At 46.0% G+C, this 17436-nt stretch overlaps 1 protein-coding gene across 1 annotated transcript; it reads right to left on the bottom strand.

Annotated features, from left to right (window-relative positions):
* Positions 1 to 3557: 3557 nt before the first annotated feature.
* LOC100842740 lies at positions 3558 to 4781 on the bottom strand. The gene has a single exon (XM_003566767.1). It carries the CDS (start codon positions 4779 to 4781, stop codon positions 3558 to 3560), a length of 1224 nt encoding a protein of 407 aa, XP_003566815.1.
* Between the last annotated feature and the right edge of the window lie 12655 nt (positions 4782 to 17436).

Genomic DNA, 17436 nt, shown 5'->3' with positions numbered 1-17436 from the left:
CTATACACCATATTCGTTTCGATATGGTGTTTTATCTACTGAAATTTCGAGCGTTATCTGTCGTTCCGCTGGGAATTGGGAGATTGTGAAACCGCTTGTGGTCGGCGGACTACTTCACAAGTGTGTGGTATTGCGAATTTCCATGGGTTGCAAGTTTGTTGCATCGGCGACGGGTGAACAGCCGGAAGATTTGTAGAATCATACAAGTTATCCACGTTGCTCTCTGCGAAGATCGGGACGTCCCTTATCACACATTCATCAGGTCTCTGCAAAACAAAAAAATCAATATGATGTATCATCATTTTTTAGTATCGGCTTGGTGACCCACCGGTGTTCTTAGCTACCTGACATATGCGGTTCTATCTTCTCATAGCACATACTCCCTCCGTCCCATATTAAGTGACTCAGATTTAACTAAATATGAATGTATCTATGACTAAAAAGCGTTTAGATACATGTAATAGAAAGTCACTTAATATGAGACGGAGGGAGTACTTAGCACCGGTTTCGACCAACATTGCTCATGCTCTTATCCCCGAGACAAATTGCACGCACTTATCAATTGAAATCTACTCCCTCCGATCATAAATTGTTGTCGAAATATTACATATTGGTAGACACTTTTTAAAAATATAGCTACATCCATATTTAGTCTAATTTGAGTCAAGAATCTAGGATCAGAGTGTGTTTGGTGGGTTGCATGGTACTTGGCTTGCAGTCGAGGTTGTTGTCTTTGCACCTCTCATCCTTGTAACCCTCCCGTTCTGTCTCCCGTCTATCGCTTGAGGTGGTCTGGCGGTCTGGCCTAACCAACGAACAAAGTGGATGCAGCTAAAATATGGTAGGTCTAGATACAACGCGTTTGCATAAATCTCACTTCATAATAAAGGGAGTAGTGTTTCCGTCGTCTGTCATCATCTGTTGTACTTTGGGCCATCGTTTCGTCCGTCGTACCTTTGCTGGGCTTCGGCCTTTTCTGGCCCAGGCCGTCAACCCCCTTCTCGTACCTAAGGTTTCCAGTTCGACCCTGTTTCGTCAATTCAATTCTTTCTAGAACACTCGCCTCCCTTCGCCCGCAGCCCCGACACCTCCCTACCAAGTGTCGCCCCCGCACCCCACGCACATGCCGCCCAGAAGCCCCGGCGGATCCCTACCTTGCCGGGGTCTCCTCGAATCCCCGCAGTCGTCGTCGCCTACTTCCGGCCTCACAACGTCATCGCCGGTCGTCAGCAGCGTGACCGGCTGCTGCTTCTGTTCCTTATGGCCGGGAGTGGTCGGCACCCGTTTACAGATCCTGCAGCCCCATAGCATCCCGGCCATCGCGCGCAGGGACGAACCCGACGCTAGCAGTCCGGGTGCGCGACCGGCGAGGCTCGAAGGTTCACGAGTCTTTGCAGAGCTGGAGTGCGTGCATCGTCCAGATGAGCAGCTCCAGTTGCCGCCGCAGCATCCAGTATGTTTTGCTGTGCAACCTTGTCTATCCTGCTTGCCACTCTTCATGCTTTCATGCCCGACCATCATAGATTGATTCCCGTGCTATTGTTTGGTTGGCAGGATCACGTCAGGGTGCTAAGGAGAATGCAGAGGACGGAGGATGCTACGTTGAGGAGGCATGATTGATGTCAGCCACAAAAGCTAATGGTCAACAGGAGAATAAGTAACTAACAATCTGTTGTGGTAAAAAATATTGGGGGATCGAGAAGTTCAGGAGTGCATTATAATCCACATCCATATTGAAAACAAGGCCGGTATGTTTACAATTTTAAGATGGTGCTAGAGCATTATTCTTCTTTCCCAATACAATTTGCATTGGCAAGTCTCCATGCAGAACAGCTAGAGAAAGAGCTGACAAAGTGGCACAACCAGCTAGAAGCGACAACAAAGTTAGACGCGGACGACACCTCCTTTTTATGTCCACCGATTTTTTTAAGTGAAGTTGAACCACTCCAGACCCAGAATATAATTTTGCATTTTCAGATTTTCTGCATTGAAAGTTATTATCCTTTTTCAGATTTTCAGGTTTGTGGAACACTTACATAAATTATAAGAATTTGTACGGATTTATCATTTGACAATTCCCTCCTAAAAATAATAATATCGTTCGGCAATTTGATTGGGGGCAATTAAAATTTTGCGGGGAGAAAAGACGACGAGTTGTTGACCTTTTACTGTATGCAATAAGATAATGACCATGGTACCATGTTTAGTTTTGGTGGCGAGGTGGTTAGATCAGCCTAACTCTAAATCTTAACTCTATTCTCAATGTTCATCATTATATCGAACCATTGCATTTAGTATACCCTGTTGCACGGGTACACTGACTACATGCATAAAAAGTCAAATTTTGAGTTATCAAAATTCATTTTGATTGAATGTCAAATTGTGTGTTTTTTTTCAATATACGTGAATTTTTCTTTTTTTGCGGTTACAAAAACGTGAATTTTTGCATGTATTATGTTTAATGTCAAAGTGAAATGATTTTAGAGAACGTGACAACGCACGGGCACTCTACTAGTGCGACATACAATTTTAAATGAGGTAAGCACTATCATAAATTTACAAACAAAGGATCAAAAGTGAAATTCACTAGTACTCCCTCTGATCCTAAATTCTTAACTCAAATTTTCCCAAATATGAACGTAGCTATTCTTAAAAAGCGTCTAGATACATGTAATATTTCGACAACAATTTAGCATCGGAGAGAGTAGTATATTTTTATTCAAAGGGCATCCTGATTTGTTTTATTTCGTATGAAAAACGGCATGCCTGACAGGAGCACCAAAAAGCACAAAAGAGCTCGTGGAAGCATGCACAGCACCAATGTCTTGAGTAGTGATTTTGAGTTCAGATACCTACTCGTACCGACAACATTTTTTTTTAAACGGAGTACCAATAACATTACACCGCGCATCAAAATTCTAAACCAAGAAATACAGCGACAGAACTGTCATTTCCTAACAGCAGGCAGTATGAAATCTAACAATAGATAAGAGTACCAGAAAAAAAATGAATGGATTTTTCCAGTTGCAACCAAAATCTGCAATGCATACTGGTGCTACTGAAGCACGACAGCATCATCATATTTGTATACTACTCCCTCCGATTCTAAATTGTTGTCGAAATATGACATGTATCTAGATGTTTTTTTAAGAATAGATACATTCATATTTGGACAAATTTGAGTCAAGAATTTAGAATTATAGGGAGTACTATACTAAGTAAACTGGTAACAACTCAAGATCAAGGAGCCAAATGGCACATCAATTATCTGGCAGCCAGTACTACAAGATGCATTAGGAAGTCCTCAATTGCAGGACCTGAGCTGAAAGTGTCTTGGGTATATGTAGGAGATCGTATATCCCGCTATGCCCTGCTAGTGCTACCATCTCATGACATCAATGCAATTAACATTGGCAAATACAATGTCAGCACCACTAATCAAGTTCGAGGAAGAAACAACGGCACAGCACAGTACGTACACAGCATGCATGCAATGGATGCAAAGTATCATTAAGCTTGAAGAGTAAGCACAATCACCAGCCGGCCGCATGGTCGTGTCAAAGGAACCACCAAATGGGTGGAGCGTTGTCCGACCTCGCCGGGCGACGATCCAGCGGAGGCCAGGGCTGCCAGGGCTCGAATAAGCTGTCGATGCCCACGGAGTACTTGCCCATATCGGTGAAGGAGTAGTACCTCCTGTCCACCGTCTTCTCGAGTATGAAGCGGTCGTCCGGGAAGTAGATGATGGAATCCTCGAACCCATCGAACTGCGCGGCCTCGAAGGATCTGGAACAGCCTCGCCCCAGGAGCAGCATCCGGCCATCCAAACTGTAGAGATTCACCCAGGCAGCACGGGGGGGCAGGCCCCTGGCCGCCGGCGGCATGATGTTGAGCAAGAAGACCCGGAAGTATTCCGTCCCGCCGTTGTCGAAGATGTACCTCACGGCCATGTACACGGAATCCCTGGACTCCACGAGGTAGTACTTCATCAAGCCATCGCCTCGCACGTAGCCCAGATCCATTTGGTAGTCATCGCGCTCATACATGTCGTAGTCGAGGCGGTTCATCTCCAACTCCCCGGACGGGGAGCACCGCGGCCAGTACACGACGACGTCCTCGCCCATGGTGATGAAATAGAAGCAGCCGCGATAGTACATGACGTCCAGCGGCTGCCGACCCCACCCGATGGGTCCGGGCGTGATCCAGCTCTGTGACCCGTGGAACCAGAACGCGGGGCACCACCTCGCGTCGACGAGGGCGATGGCGCCGACGATGTATGGCTTGGAGTCCGATGGCGGTGAGGAGAGCGCGGCGGCTCGGACGACCAAGGGGAGATTCCTGGCCGCAGAGTTGTTCGGCCGCCGAGGGATGTTGATCCCCGAAGGGAGTGGGATGCGGGCCCCGGAGTTGAGGTTGTAGAGAGCGTGCCTGTGGCTCCTGTCGAGAGAGAGGAGGAGCCAGCCTTCATCGTAGGAGCCGCAGAAGCGCGCCGTGCGGACGTCGGGCGGGAGCGGGAGGGGGTGGCTCACGCGGTCGGTGTCGCAGAAGAAGGAGGGCGCCTCGGTGCTGGGGAAGATGATCCACGGGAGCTGGAGCGGCATCGTCATCGGCGGAAGTTGCGAGGGGCGCCCTTCCCCATGCCCAAGCAGAGCGCGGCGCCAGTGCTTGTTGACGGAGGACAAGCGGACACGGTCGCGGCGGCAGGGGAGGTAGGCGGCGACGCGGAGGAGGATGTTGTCGGGGATGTCCTGCCACACCGACGGCGGCTCCGTATCCTCCATGGCGGAGACCCACGGAAGGGAGTTCGCTCGCCTCACCGTTTGGTTACGCCGACGCCGATGGGCTCTCTCTCTCTCCTCTCGTCTCGTGTTTTGAACGTTCGGAAGGATCTTGCAGTGGCGTCCCGGAAAGGATTTCGTTGTGGCTGCGCTGCGTTCAATGGAGCGCCTCAATCCCGAATCGGCCCGTGCCTTTAAGATGCAACGGCGGCGCGGCTCTGCTTCGAGAGAACACTGGGCCCAGGCTGCCGGCCAGGCGTTCGGCGAAATGGCGGCCCAAAACTTCTGCGTCCGCCTGTTTCGTAAACAAAGCATGTATGCTGCGTGCTTATATTTTACATTTTCTTTGCTGCCATCTGAGCCAGCTTCTAGGTTCCAAACAGTTGAAACTGAAAAGAAGGCAAAATTTCTCATGGGCTGCGGCGAGAAGCCCAAATGAGCTTCTGCGGGAAACTGGTCTCGACCATTTTCTCGGACTTCTCCGCGCGATCAGTTTGGGACTTGCCCCCACGGCGAACTGATTTTACGGTGAAATTGCCACCACCAAGTTTCCGACGAAAAAAACGCCCAAGCAGGAACCCCCCGTGCAGTCCACGCCTCCCAATCGCCCAGCCCTAGCAGGACGGCTCCTCTCCACTGCCGCCGCCGCTCCTCCTCCTCCTCCCCACCTCCTCTCCACCTCCGGCCGCCCCGCCTTCGTCCCCACGGTCGGCGGTCTTCCCCATCCCCCCTGCAACCAGCCCAAGCACCATCTCCCTGGGATCTGTCGTCGGCTCCCCCATCTCCCCCGCAGCCGCCACCCTTGTGGGGAACGCCGCCGCCGCCCTCGTCGCCGGCCCTTGCTGCTTCCGGTCGCCGGCGCCCACCTCATCCATCCCGGCCGACGCCCTCCCCATCTTCCCCAGACCCGACGCCCTCCCCATCTTCCCCATACTCGACGCCCTCACCATCTCCCCGCAACCGCCACCCTCACCCTCTCTCCCGGATCCGCCGCCGCCTTCCCTAACGAGGAGCTCATCGCCGGCCGGCAAGGATCTCGTCGACGACGGTCCAGTAGTCCTTCCCGCCACCTTGGCTCGTACCTCTCAGGAACCGCCGGCCGCTACTTCCCACGCCCCCACATCAGGAGCAAGTCCAGGATCCGATTTCCCATCCACAGGCACTGGCAAGTTCAATCTGGAGTTCAGATGGTTGATTCAAGTTCTATGAATATCCAAGTTCAATCTGTTGTTGTTGATCATTGATAGTTTGTGCCAAAAAATCTGATTATGGATTGAATTTTGTTCAGAGAATTGGGAATTGGAATTTTCTTGCTGTTAAATGAAATTTTTTGTTGTTGTGCCATGTTCTGAATTTCATATAGATGGATGTTATATCAATTAATATGATAATATCAATTCTTTTTGTTGTGAAACTGAGATTTTATAGTAAAAAATAATGATATTATCAGTTAATATGACACATATGAAATCAAAGGGCATTGCTGACCTTCCCTACACAAACAAGATAACAAGCTGAAATTGTAGAAGCCGAAAAGAAGGCAACAAACCAGTTTCTGAGAGCTTTCCCAAACATCAGCTTCTCTGAGAAATTTAGCTCAAGCCGGCTTCTAGAGAAGCTCCAGCCGAAAAGAAGGAGGCCTTAGTACTCCTTGGCCCCTTCCTTGATGGTGATATCTACTCCGTAGTAGTCTATCAGATTGAGCTATAGCTTATTAGCATTGGATTCTTACATCTCCAAATCACAGGTTCTTTTAGGTGATGTGGCACGGTTCTCGAGCGTAATTCTGAAATCGGATGGGTTGTTAAGCAGGAGTGCAGGACATCCGCCGTAAAATCTTTCTTGATGTCATAGCAGGATCAACTAACACTATTAGGAGCTCCTTGGATGGGCTTCCTATCACATGAATGTATTGTTGTTGTAATCCAGCTACTGTTATTTGCAACTTCATTGATCTTGAATGTGCAGAAGGAAGTAAAGAAAAATTCACCTCCCTGATGGCGCGAGGTGATTTCATTTTGCCTTTTTTGGCCTACTCTTAATTTTCAAAAAAATAGCTTTTAATTTTTTTTGACTGAAAACAATATGAGAGGCTCCTATTGTGCTATATATAACTTTAAAAGAGTTCGAATTACATATTTACATTCAGGGGCATACCCCTGCAATTATTAGAAAAGATCTACTCCGTCCGATCCTAAATTGTTGTCAAAATATTACATGTATCTAGACGTTTTTTAAGAATAGATACATCCATATTTGGGTAAATTTGAGTCAATAATTTAGGATCAGAGGGAGTATCAAAATTGAATGAAAAGGTGTTAGGGAAGGAGGCACCCTAGAGCCAAGTAAAGCTAAGTCCGATCTAAATTTAAGAAGCCAGACCTTAAAGGTAGCCCTTTCCCCCTCAAAAATTAATTTATTCCTAATCTTCCAGATATTCCAAGCTGCAACTGAGAGGATCTCAAAGAAAAGAGGGTTGTTGATTTGGCGTTTGATCTCCGATGGGGCTTCCGTACAGGTGATATTCTCTGGCCGGGAGATGTTCAAATGTTTCCAACACCTAATGCTGAATGGGCATTCCAAGAAAAGATGAACTAGTGTTTCCTCACTATTAGTGCTGCACACCATTCATCAAATCTGTTAGTAGCAATATCCAAACAGTTGACCATTCATCACTATTGGTGCTCCTCACTATTAGTGCTCCTCACTATTAGTGCTGCACATCATAGATTTTCTTTGCAGAGAAAGTAGAGCCCCAAACAGTTGACCATTCATCAAATCTGTTAGTAGCAATATCAGCCTCCATGATTACTTCATGTAATTCATGCATTTCAGCCAAAGCTTCTGGAGAGATTGGGGAATAGAATCCAGCATTGACTGAGCCAAGATTGCAATAATTTTCAATAGAAATATCTTCATCTCTAGCAAAGGAGAACAGACAGGCAAATTTAGAAGCCATGTTTACATTGGCCCAAGAGTCTTTCCAGAGTAAAACTGTACCTCCCATTCCAGGCTTGCAAGAACTGATCCCTCTAAAGATAGGAGTTAATTTCATAATAAATCTCCACCAAAAGGAACCTCTTGGAGACACAGCATGAGGCACACCCTGTTGATAATATGTTTCCCATAATAAATTCACTCAGGGAATGTCTTGTTTATTATAGAACTTAAAAAGATGCTTTAACAATAAGCCTTGGTTCTGAACTCTGAGATTGATTACACCAAGACCACCATTTTTCTTAGGGCGACAGACTTTATCTCAAGCAATTAGAGCATTGCAAGAATCACCATTGGCACTTCTTTTACTCCGAAGACACCTTCTGATTTTGTCAATTTGATCCACAATCGTAATCGGTAATTGAAGAGAGCACATTGAGTAGGTAGCTAAAGAGGAGAGAACTGAATTAACAATGGTGAGCTTACCACCATAAGCGAGCCAAGCAGTGGTACTTGACATTCTCCTCTCAACTCTATCAACCAAATGGAGGAAATCAGTAACTGACGGTTGTGTGGTTCCCAAAGGCAGCCCAAGATAAGTAAAAGGCATAGCTCCAATAGCACAACCAAAGATATCAGCCAATTCCTTTGCTCTATCAGCTTCAACAGTAATAGGAATCAAGTTGGATTTACGGAAATTAATTTTGAGCCCTTTGAAGAGGCATAGTTATGCAAAACCTCCTTCAAGTGCACCAACTGTCCCTCCTCAGCAGGCAATACAAGAATGGTGTCATCAACATACTGAATGATAGGGAATGGGCCATCTCTTGGAATTGGTAAACTCAGATTTCCAAGTTCATGTTCTTTATCGATTATAGCTTGAAGAAGATCAGCAGCAAGCACAAAAAGAAGATGTGATAAAGGATCCCCTTGTCTGACACCTCTAAGGCATTTAAAATTCTTCCCAAGAACTCCATTCAAAAGCACAGCAGATTGCTCAGAAGAAAGGATAGTCTTAATCCACATTATCCACTTTTCATCAAAACCCATATAGTAAAGCATCTTTAAGATGATATCATGCTCTATCATATCAAAAGCTTTCTCAAAATCCAATTTAAGGACTCGAATAGATCTGCCTGAAGCTTGACATTGATGCAAATACTCAAAGGACCAGGCTAAGCAATCCTGTATAGATCTGCCTTTAATAAAACCATACTGGTTAGAGTGAACAATTTGCAAGATCCATTTATGAAGCCTATCAGCCAGCCGCTTAGTTAATAGCTTTAAGCAACAATTGAGCAGAGAAATTGGTCTATAATCATTAGCAGTCAAAGGATTAAGTTTCTTAGGAATCAAAGTGATCAATGAATTATTCAAACTGAGTAAGTCAATTTTCCCATCTTGGAAGTCTTTAAAAACTCTGTAAAAATCAGTAGCAATAATATCCCAACAAGATTTCAAGAAACAGCCATTAAAACCATCAGGTCCAGGGAATTTGTCAATTGGGATTTTCCTCAAAGCATCATCTATTTCTTTCTGAGAAGGGGGGTGGGGTAGAAAGGGCCTCCAAACCCTCAACCTTTAAATTAAAAGGGCCAGATCAAAGATCATCATGTGAGTAGCTGATTCCCCCAAACGTTGTTTATAAGTAGTAAATAAAGCTTCAGCTTTTTCCTCATGTTGCTCCAGACACTGGCCATCAGGCATTTGAAGGGAAGCAATATTATTTCTTCTATGTCGTTCCGTTGCCATTCTATGGAAAAACTTTGTATTTTCATCACCAAACTTAGTCCATCTTTAGTGCATCTTTTCCTCCAATATTGATTTTGCAAAGAATGAAGTTTAATTATGTGCTTCTTCAGAATGACTCTAAAATTTCTCTCCGGCGTAGAAAGAAATCTTCGCTCTTCAATGGCATCCACATAAGTCAGAACCTTATTACAGTTGCCAATCAAAAGAGGAAAGTTTAGAAAGGGCCCAGCTCCATCTCTTCAAAGCTCTTCTAACATTCTTTAGCTTTTAATTTTTCCAACCTTTACTTTTCATTTTCTGATTCGAAGATTTTATTTTTTCAACTTTAATTTTTATCTTTTAGTTTTAAGCTGCAGAAGACATGCTTCCACAAAATAAGGTAAGGATTCTCTTTTGAAAAAACACAGAAAGAATTGTGTGCATCAGCTCAAACCTAGGAATCTGGATTCTCCTTTCTGGAAGACTGTGCTGAAAGTCAAGGAGATATACATGCAGGGAAGAAGAATGGTTGTGGGGAATGGTTGTAAGACTGACTTTTGGTATGATTGGTGGATTGGGAAAGGCCCTGTAAAGGATGTTTTGAGCTCTTTACTGTGTGCAATGATCTGGAGGTTACTGTGGATGAGATGTTTAGAAGGGACTGGCAGTTAAGCTTCAGAAGGTGTTTGGAGTTAGATCTACTCATTCAAAGAGATATGTTGGAGGGGTTTGTCAGGACATGGTCCCCTAATATTGAATGTGATAAACCAAGATGGCTATGGACGAAATCAGGCATATTCACTGTTAAAAGTCTGTATTCTCATCTGTCTACTAGGGGTCCAGATAAGTCGTTTAAGCACTTACGGAAAGAAAAGTTGCCTTTGAAAATTAATATATGGATGTGGTTGATCTGGCACAATGCAATTGCAACAAAGGATAACATGAAAAAAGAAAATGGGAAGGGGATTTCAGATGTCATTTCTGTCCAATGGATGAGACCATTGGTCATCTCTTTTTTGAATGTGTGGCGGCTGGATATGTTTGGAGGGTAATTGGCCACCTGTTAGGAGCTAGCTTGAGACCAAACTTCTTTTCTGAATACTTTAGGTTGTTGCCGGATCTAGTAAAGCTATTTACTAATGTGCAAATTGTTGGGCTAGTGGGTGTGTGCTGGGCCATTTGGAAGTGTCGTAATACCGCTTGCTTTGAACATAAATTGATCAAAGACCATGTGGAATCAATCTGCCGCACATGTGTTTTTCTAAACTATTGGGCAAGGCTACAAAAGGATGGTGACAAGGATGTTTTGCTTGCCGGAGCCTCGAAACATCAAGAGATGGGGCTGGAGCTGCGAGATGGGGCGAAGGGAAGAAAACGCCGGCTACAGATTGAGGAAGCGTGAAGCAGGTTTCAGTGACCGCCTGGAGGCGCAACGAAGATATAAGAAGAGGATGTGCTCGAACTGAGAGATCTAATATGTTTCTTTTGGGGGGGTTTGTTCCCTCTGTAATGCTCAAAAGTTGCCGTCAGCCTGGCCGGGGCGCCCGTTGTTCTGCCGTTCTTTTCATTTTGCTTTAGATTCCTTTTCGCTTTAATTTTGTTTGAACCAGCTTGGCACTGTATGAACTTATGGCTCCGTTCTGCTTTTTAATAGAGTGCGGCCGCATTTCTTGTGGGCGGATGGATAAAAAAAGTGCACGTGAATCCACAGAAGACACCTCCATCTGCCTTTTCTCGTCAAGTTGTAAAATTATCCAAATTAATGAAATTAGTGCACGTGGAGGTATTGGATCATACAGTAACTCAACATAATTTGGATGCATGGTACGTACGTATTTTCTCTTTGAATGTACTCAAAATACGGTAAGGAATGGAGTACTTGACATGGCGCTGGGGTAGATGAAGTTTGCTTGTGATGGCCTGATGGGTGGAGGCAGAGGGAAAGAAGGCCTGCAGCCGAGCAAACAAGGGCGCGTGTTTGTGTGGTGGTGCTATGCCAACATATATCATGACGGATTTAATAAAATTTATTTAAAGTTAGCGTTGTTGTTAGATTTTCTGATAAATTTGATCAAACCTGTCAAAATGAAGAAACTGCATGTATAATAATCCGATCAGTCGAGTGAGCCATGGTGACTCTCTAGCCGGCCATGCCGCCCCTGGTCATGGAATCCCTCATCCAATGGGACTTCTCGTTCGGGCTCTGTCTAGCCGCACAGGTGCGTCGTCGTTTTCACTCCTCGGTGAACAATCTCTCCGGGTCGCCGGGCTCCCCTTTTTTCTTGGTGGCTTCCCTCTCGAAGTTTTCTTTCGAGTTGGATGTGGACTCAGTGGGCTTGGCCCTTCAAAGTTGTATTGGCGGTTTTGCTGAAGCATTCAACGTTCAATCTATCAATTATCATTGTTACAAATTTATGGTCGCATCAAACCGTATTGGGCATTTCATTCATGGACAGCGTTCCTTCTCATGCCCGGATTTCACCTGCCACTTTGGAATTTTTCATGGCAAAGTTCGTGCCTCGGTTTTCACTCGGATTGGCTCTGGGCAACTGGATTGGTCTCCTGGTAAAACACGAAACAGAGTTCCCCAACTCTCCCAAACCCAGGACCTCATCAGAAAGGCTCTTCTTATCAGTATGGCCATTTCTCCCAATTTGGAGGCCCTTCAAAAATCTTGGCAGGCAAGTTCTTTAGAAATTGACAAGGAAATGGTCTCTCCAGCTGATCATCTGAGTTTAGGTTCTTTCTCGTTCCCGATCAATGCTTCGCCGCCGGCGACCATCTCGCTGGCCAATCCTTTGCGTTTTGGGGGAAGAGGATCCACTTTTGGAAATCTCAATCGACCATATCCGTGACTTCAGGGACGCGGGACTTTCCCCTTTTCAAATTCAACGCGTAATCAGCAAGTTTGACTCTTTTTGCGGAAGGTGCCTCAGTTTGGGCCATAATAAACGGGACTGCAATAATCTGACTTGTTGCCTTGTGTGTTTTCAATTGGGCCACGGAGTCCTAAAATGCAGAGCCCGCAAGGCCCAGCATCAGTCGGCCCAAAGCGACAAATCGTCTCTTCCTGGAGCAATCCCGGTTTCCAAGGAAGGCGTCTCAGCTTCCTCATCCGGCTCCTCTCACCAGGCTACTCCTTGCCCTAGGTGCCTGACATGGGGGCATGCTTATGTGGACTGCAATCGGACCCCACGCTGTCATGAGTGCTTACGTTATGGGAACTCCGTGGTTGGTTGCCGCTCTTTACACTTTGGTAAGACAACGGTTTGGAGGGAGAAAAATCTTGACATGACAATACACTGCCATCTCTCCCCCAAAACCCCTTCCTTCCAAGCTACCACCTCGAGCTCATCTCTGGCGACAATTGAAAGGGCATTTCGATCCCCAAGTGTTTCGGTGTTAATGACAACATGACTCATGGACTAACCGTGTGCTCGAGTGTTTCAGATTTGAGATCATATGGCACAAGACGGTTTGTTGCTCTCAAAAAGGAAAGAAGCGTAGCGGTGTTTAGCGGCCTTTTATTTATATTGAGTCGTAGGAACTCCGTTCTATTAAGAGGGAGTCCACATGGGAAGGTAATGGGTGAATCAACTTCACGTACACAAACTACCATATTTGCACCCACATAAAGCCTACCCGTGCGAGAGAGAGCCACTCAAAGTCTAACTGTATTGCCAGGTCTGTTTCAGGCCCGAAACTTCCGGCCTACCTCCGATAGGGCGGAACTTCCACCCAACGTCCGGCCCACCTCCGTGATGCTACTGGAATTCATTTGTGTTTGGCGGAGGTTGGACCGGAACAAGGGCGGAAGTTCCGGGATATGACCGGAACTTCCTCCCCTGGCAGACTTAGTGCATAACGGTTAGATTTCGGGACCCCCATAAATAGTCATCCCCTACCTCGGGATGAACTAATCCGAAGCCCAACTCTCTCCACACCATTTCTAAAACTTCAAAGTGCTATATCTCCCTCCATAGAGCTCCCCCCTTGTTGATTCTTTGAGGATTGGAGGAGGAGATCTAGATCTAGGGTTTCACCAAAGCAAAAAATTGATTCCCTTGTTTCCTTCGTGGATTTTGTTACTCTTGGGATTTTAGGTTCTCTAGCCAGAAGGTGTCTCTTCAAGGCCTCCAATCTGGTGAGGAGGTGCTTGAGAATTCGGGAAGGAGCCTCCAATTAAGTTGTGGAGTTGTGCACTTCTCCTTGTTTGTAAGGGTTCGGCGTTCGCGCTCAAGGAAGCCACTAGTGGAACTCACCTCACCTTTGTGGTGTTGTGAGAGCTCATCCCACCTTTGTGGTGTGGTGAGTTGGAGAATAGAGTGAGCCTTTGTGGCACCTCTACCTTTGTGGTAGAGCACTCCTCCAAACAAAAACGTACACCGACCCCAATAGGTGGAACTCCGGTGAAATCTTCGTCTCCCCGTGTGGTATCATTCTTGCCCCTTTACTTACTCGCAAAGCTTAATTGTTTATCTTGTGCTTCGGCTATCAAGCAAGTTTCAATTGATTATCTATTGCTTGTGCTCGTGCTTCAGCTATTGCATCATACTAGGGGTGTTCATCATTTAGACGTTTTAGTGAACCCATGTATTGATGCTTGTATCCTTAAAAGTGAAAAGAAAAAGTAAAATTTGTTAGTCGCCTATTCATCCCCCCCCTCTAGTCGACCATACCGATCTTTCAACAACGGCGAACTTCCCCACCAACCCGCTCCCGTTCGTTCCGTAAGGTTTCGCCATCAACCATGGCCCGGTAAACCGCGTTGTGCGGGTGGAACTAGCCCTGGGAGGATCCCCACCTCTAGACCACAGCAGCTACGCCATCGCCGAGACGAACATCCAGGTTCTTGAGCACCAGCGCGACCAACTTCGCCGAGCCACCAAGACTGCTCTTCAAGCTAATGGTTTTGAGGTGTGTGAGGTCTTTGATAGTCCGTTGGGTCTTGGTATGTTCAAGTTTGGTAACGTGTTCCAGAAGGATGATGCTAGTGGTCATGAATGGCCTGTTGATAATAGTCCCATCCGGATTAATTTTGTGAACCACGATGCGGCTAGAAATATGCGTGAACCTGTTCTTGGTAGAGACACCTTGATACTCATGCTTGCTTTTCCGCTTGATTACCAAACCAACTTCTGGGTTGACAAATCTGTTTCTTCGTTTGGTAAGATGTTACTGTGGTCAAATCAGCAAGGAAACATCTCTAATGTCCTGGCTAAAGTTTGGATTAAGAATATGAGGAATGTGCCTAGGAGAATAGTCATGACACAAATGGGGGGAAGAAGAAAATCTTGGACTGTACCTGTGTACATCTTAAGATCGGATGACTGGAACATGCAAGTTCATGAAGGAATTTCTGAAAATCCTGAAGATCCTCCACCACCAAATGGTGAACCCCACCCTTGGAATGGCCCATATGTCACTGCCCTCCAGAGATTTCGCCATAGAGCCCAGCTTTGGCTTCAGCAGCATGGGCTAGGACACATGGGAGGAGGAAATGGCAATGGTGCTGGGGCTGTCAATGCTAGAGCTGCCCAACAAGGCATGCCAGTCCATGGACAAGTGAACTTTCAGGCCTGGCTTCAAGAAATGGGCCTTCAAGTCTCTGATGGGGTGGTGCCTGAGAATAACATCACTGATAGCCCCGTCTCAGCTTGGAATGACATGTTGAGTGACTCCAGCTCTGACTCTTCAGACATGTTTATTCAGGCAGATGGTCCTATTGAAACTTTGGAGATGGTCCCCTTTGAGCAGGTGGCTCAATCTACCAGTGCTCAGGAGGCCTTCCAGGTAGCTTTTAGTGTTTTCAAAGCATGGTTCACGCCTGATCCTTTCTAGGGATCCAAGCTTCTCAGATTTGTTCCCAATATTCCCCTTGATTGTGTTCAGTTTATCACTCAGCTGACTGTTGACCTTCGGATGATAGTGATGTTCAGAAATGTGGCCCGGAATCTTGCTCTTGATGGCAGTCCAACTTCCTCCATCTTCAGCTTGCAAGCCCCTTCCTCTGTGGTCATTACTGAGATTGAAAATGATGATCATGTTCCTTCTGTCCCTGTTACTCCCAGGAAAAGAGGTCGGCCTTGCAAGGCAAGCATCAACTTGGACCTTGCCTGTCTGCGTCGAAGCCCATGTGCAAACAAGTTTGATGGCTTTAAAGCCCATGTCCAGGGAGCTGCTAGGGTACGTGCCTCTCACACCAAGCCTCGGCAGGATTTCCAAGCCCTGCCGCCCCCCACTCCAGTTGATGTGCTTCAGAACATTGCTGTCAATCTCTGTGGAGTGCCAGCAGAGGAAGTGACCGTGGACAAGCTGGAGGCTGAAGGTTTGGCTGGACCTAGCACCTCGGCGGAGACTTGAAGACACCGCCTCTCCAGTGTCTCTGTCTCGTTTATCAACAATTCTTTTGCCTGTTTATTTTCATGTTTAAGACTTGGAATATTTTGAACTGGAATATCCGTGGACTTAATTCGGATCCTAAATGCTCGTCATTGCGTACTCATATTGATGCAAGTAACTGTGCTATCGTGTGTTTACAGGAAACTAAGTGCATTTCTTTCGATCATTCTCTCATTCGGTCTTTTTGCCCAAAGAGGCTAGATAAGTTTGATTTTATCCCTTCTGATGGGGCTTCGGGGGGCTTGATCACCATATGGAATAGCAGCTTTTTCTCGAGGAAAATCATCTTTGAGGAGATTTTTGGACTTGTTATTCTTTTCACTTCAACACAGTGTGGAACTTCCTTTTACTTGGCTAATATCTATGGGCCGTGTCAAGGAGATGACCGGATAAATTTTGTGGCCTGGTTATATGGCTTGGACATCCCTCGCAATAGCCTTTGGATGCTCGTAGGGGACTTCAACTTCATTCGCTCACCAAAAAACAGAAACTGCACTGGAGGGGACGCTAATGATATGCTTTTATTCAATGACATTATCCGTGCGCAGCTTCTTACTGAAATCCCAATCAAAGGTAGATCCTTCACATGAAGTAATATGCATGCATCACCTTTGTTAGAGCACCTGGATTGGATCTTCACTTCCGTTGACTGGATCTCCTCGTTCCCAAATACCTCGGCCATTCCACTCGCCAAACCAGTATCTGACCACACACCGATTTTGATACAAATTCAGTCACACATCCCTAAGAGTACCATTTTTTGATTTGAATTTTTTTGGCCATCACATCCAGGGTTTATGGAAGTGGTTATGGCCTGCTGGAGCATCCACGTCCCGAACCGCGACACCGCGTCAGTAGTGGTTGCAAAACTGAAGAATGTCCGTAAAGGTCTGAAGAAATAGAGCAAATCGTTGTCCAAACTATCGCTGCTCATCCACAACTGCAACAAAGCGATCTTCCTTATGGATGAACTGGAGGACAAAAGACCTCTTACCAGGCCGGAAAGCAATTTTCGGAGCGTCATCAAGTTGCAGCTGATAAGACTAACCTCCTATCGACAAACTTTCTGGCGCAAAAGATGCACAATCAGATGGACCTAGTTGGGTGATGAAAACACCAAGTACTTCCATGCGGTGGCCACTGAACGCTTCCGACAGAATAACATTGCTCAAACAAAGCTCTCGGATGGCACTGTGGCTGTCTCCCACGCTGAAAAAGAAGCTGCTTTCTTCCAAGTTTTTAAGAGCCGTCTTGGAGAAACTTGCCAGCCCACCATGCTCTTTGATCTTGAAAATCTTATTCATAAAGCCGATAACCTGCAGGCCCTATCTGAACCTGTGACTAGGGAGGAAATTGACATGATCGTCTGCTCTCTTCCAGTAGATAAAGTTCCTGGTCCGGATGGTTTTAACGGTCTGTTTTTTAAGCTGTGTTGGCACATCATTAAAGAAGATATCTATGCCCTCTGTGAAGACTTCTTTGCCGGAAAGATTGGGCTCAAAGCACTTAATGATTCTTTCATCACCCTGATATCGAAGAAGCTTGATCCTGAAAAAACTAATGATTTTAGGCCCATATCACTTCTTAA

The sequence above is a fragment of the Brachypodium distachyon genome, chromosome 2 (assembly GCF_000005505.3).
Source record: "Brachypodium distachyon strain Bd21 chromosome 2, Brachypodium_distachyon_v3.0, whole genome shotgun sequence".
NCBI classification, from domain to species: domain Eukaryota; kingdom Viridiplantae; phylum Streptophyta; class Magnoliopsida; order Poales; family Poaceae; genus Brachypodium; species Brachypodium distachyon.
This window is presented reverse-complemented; position numbering and strand designations above follow the sequence as displayed.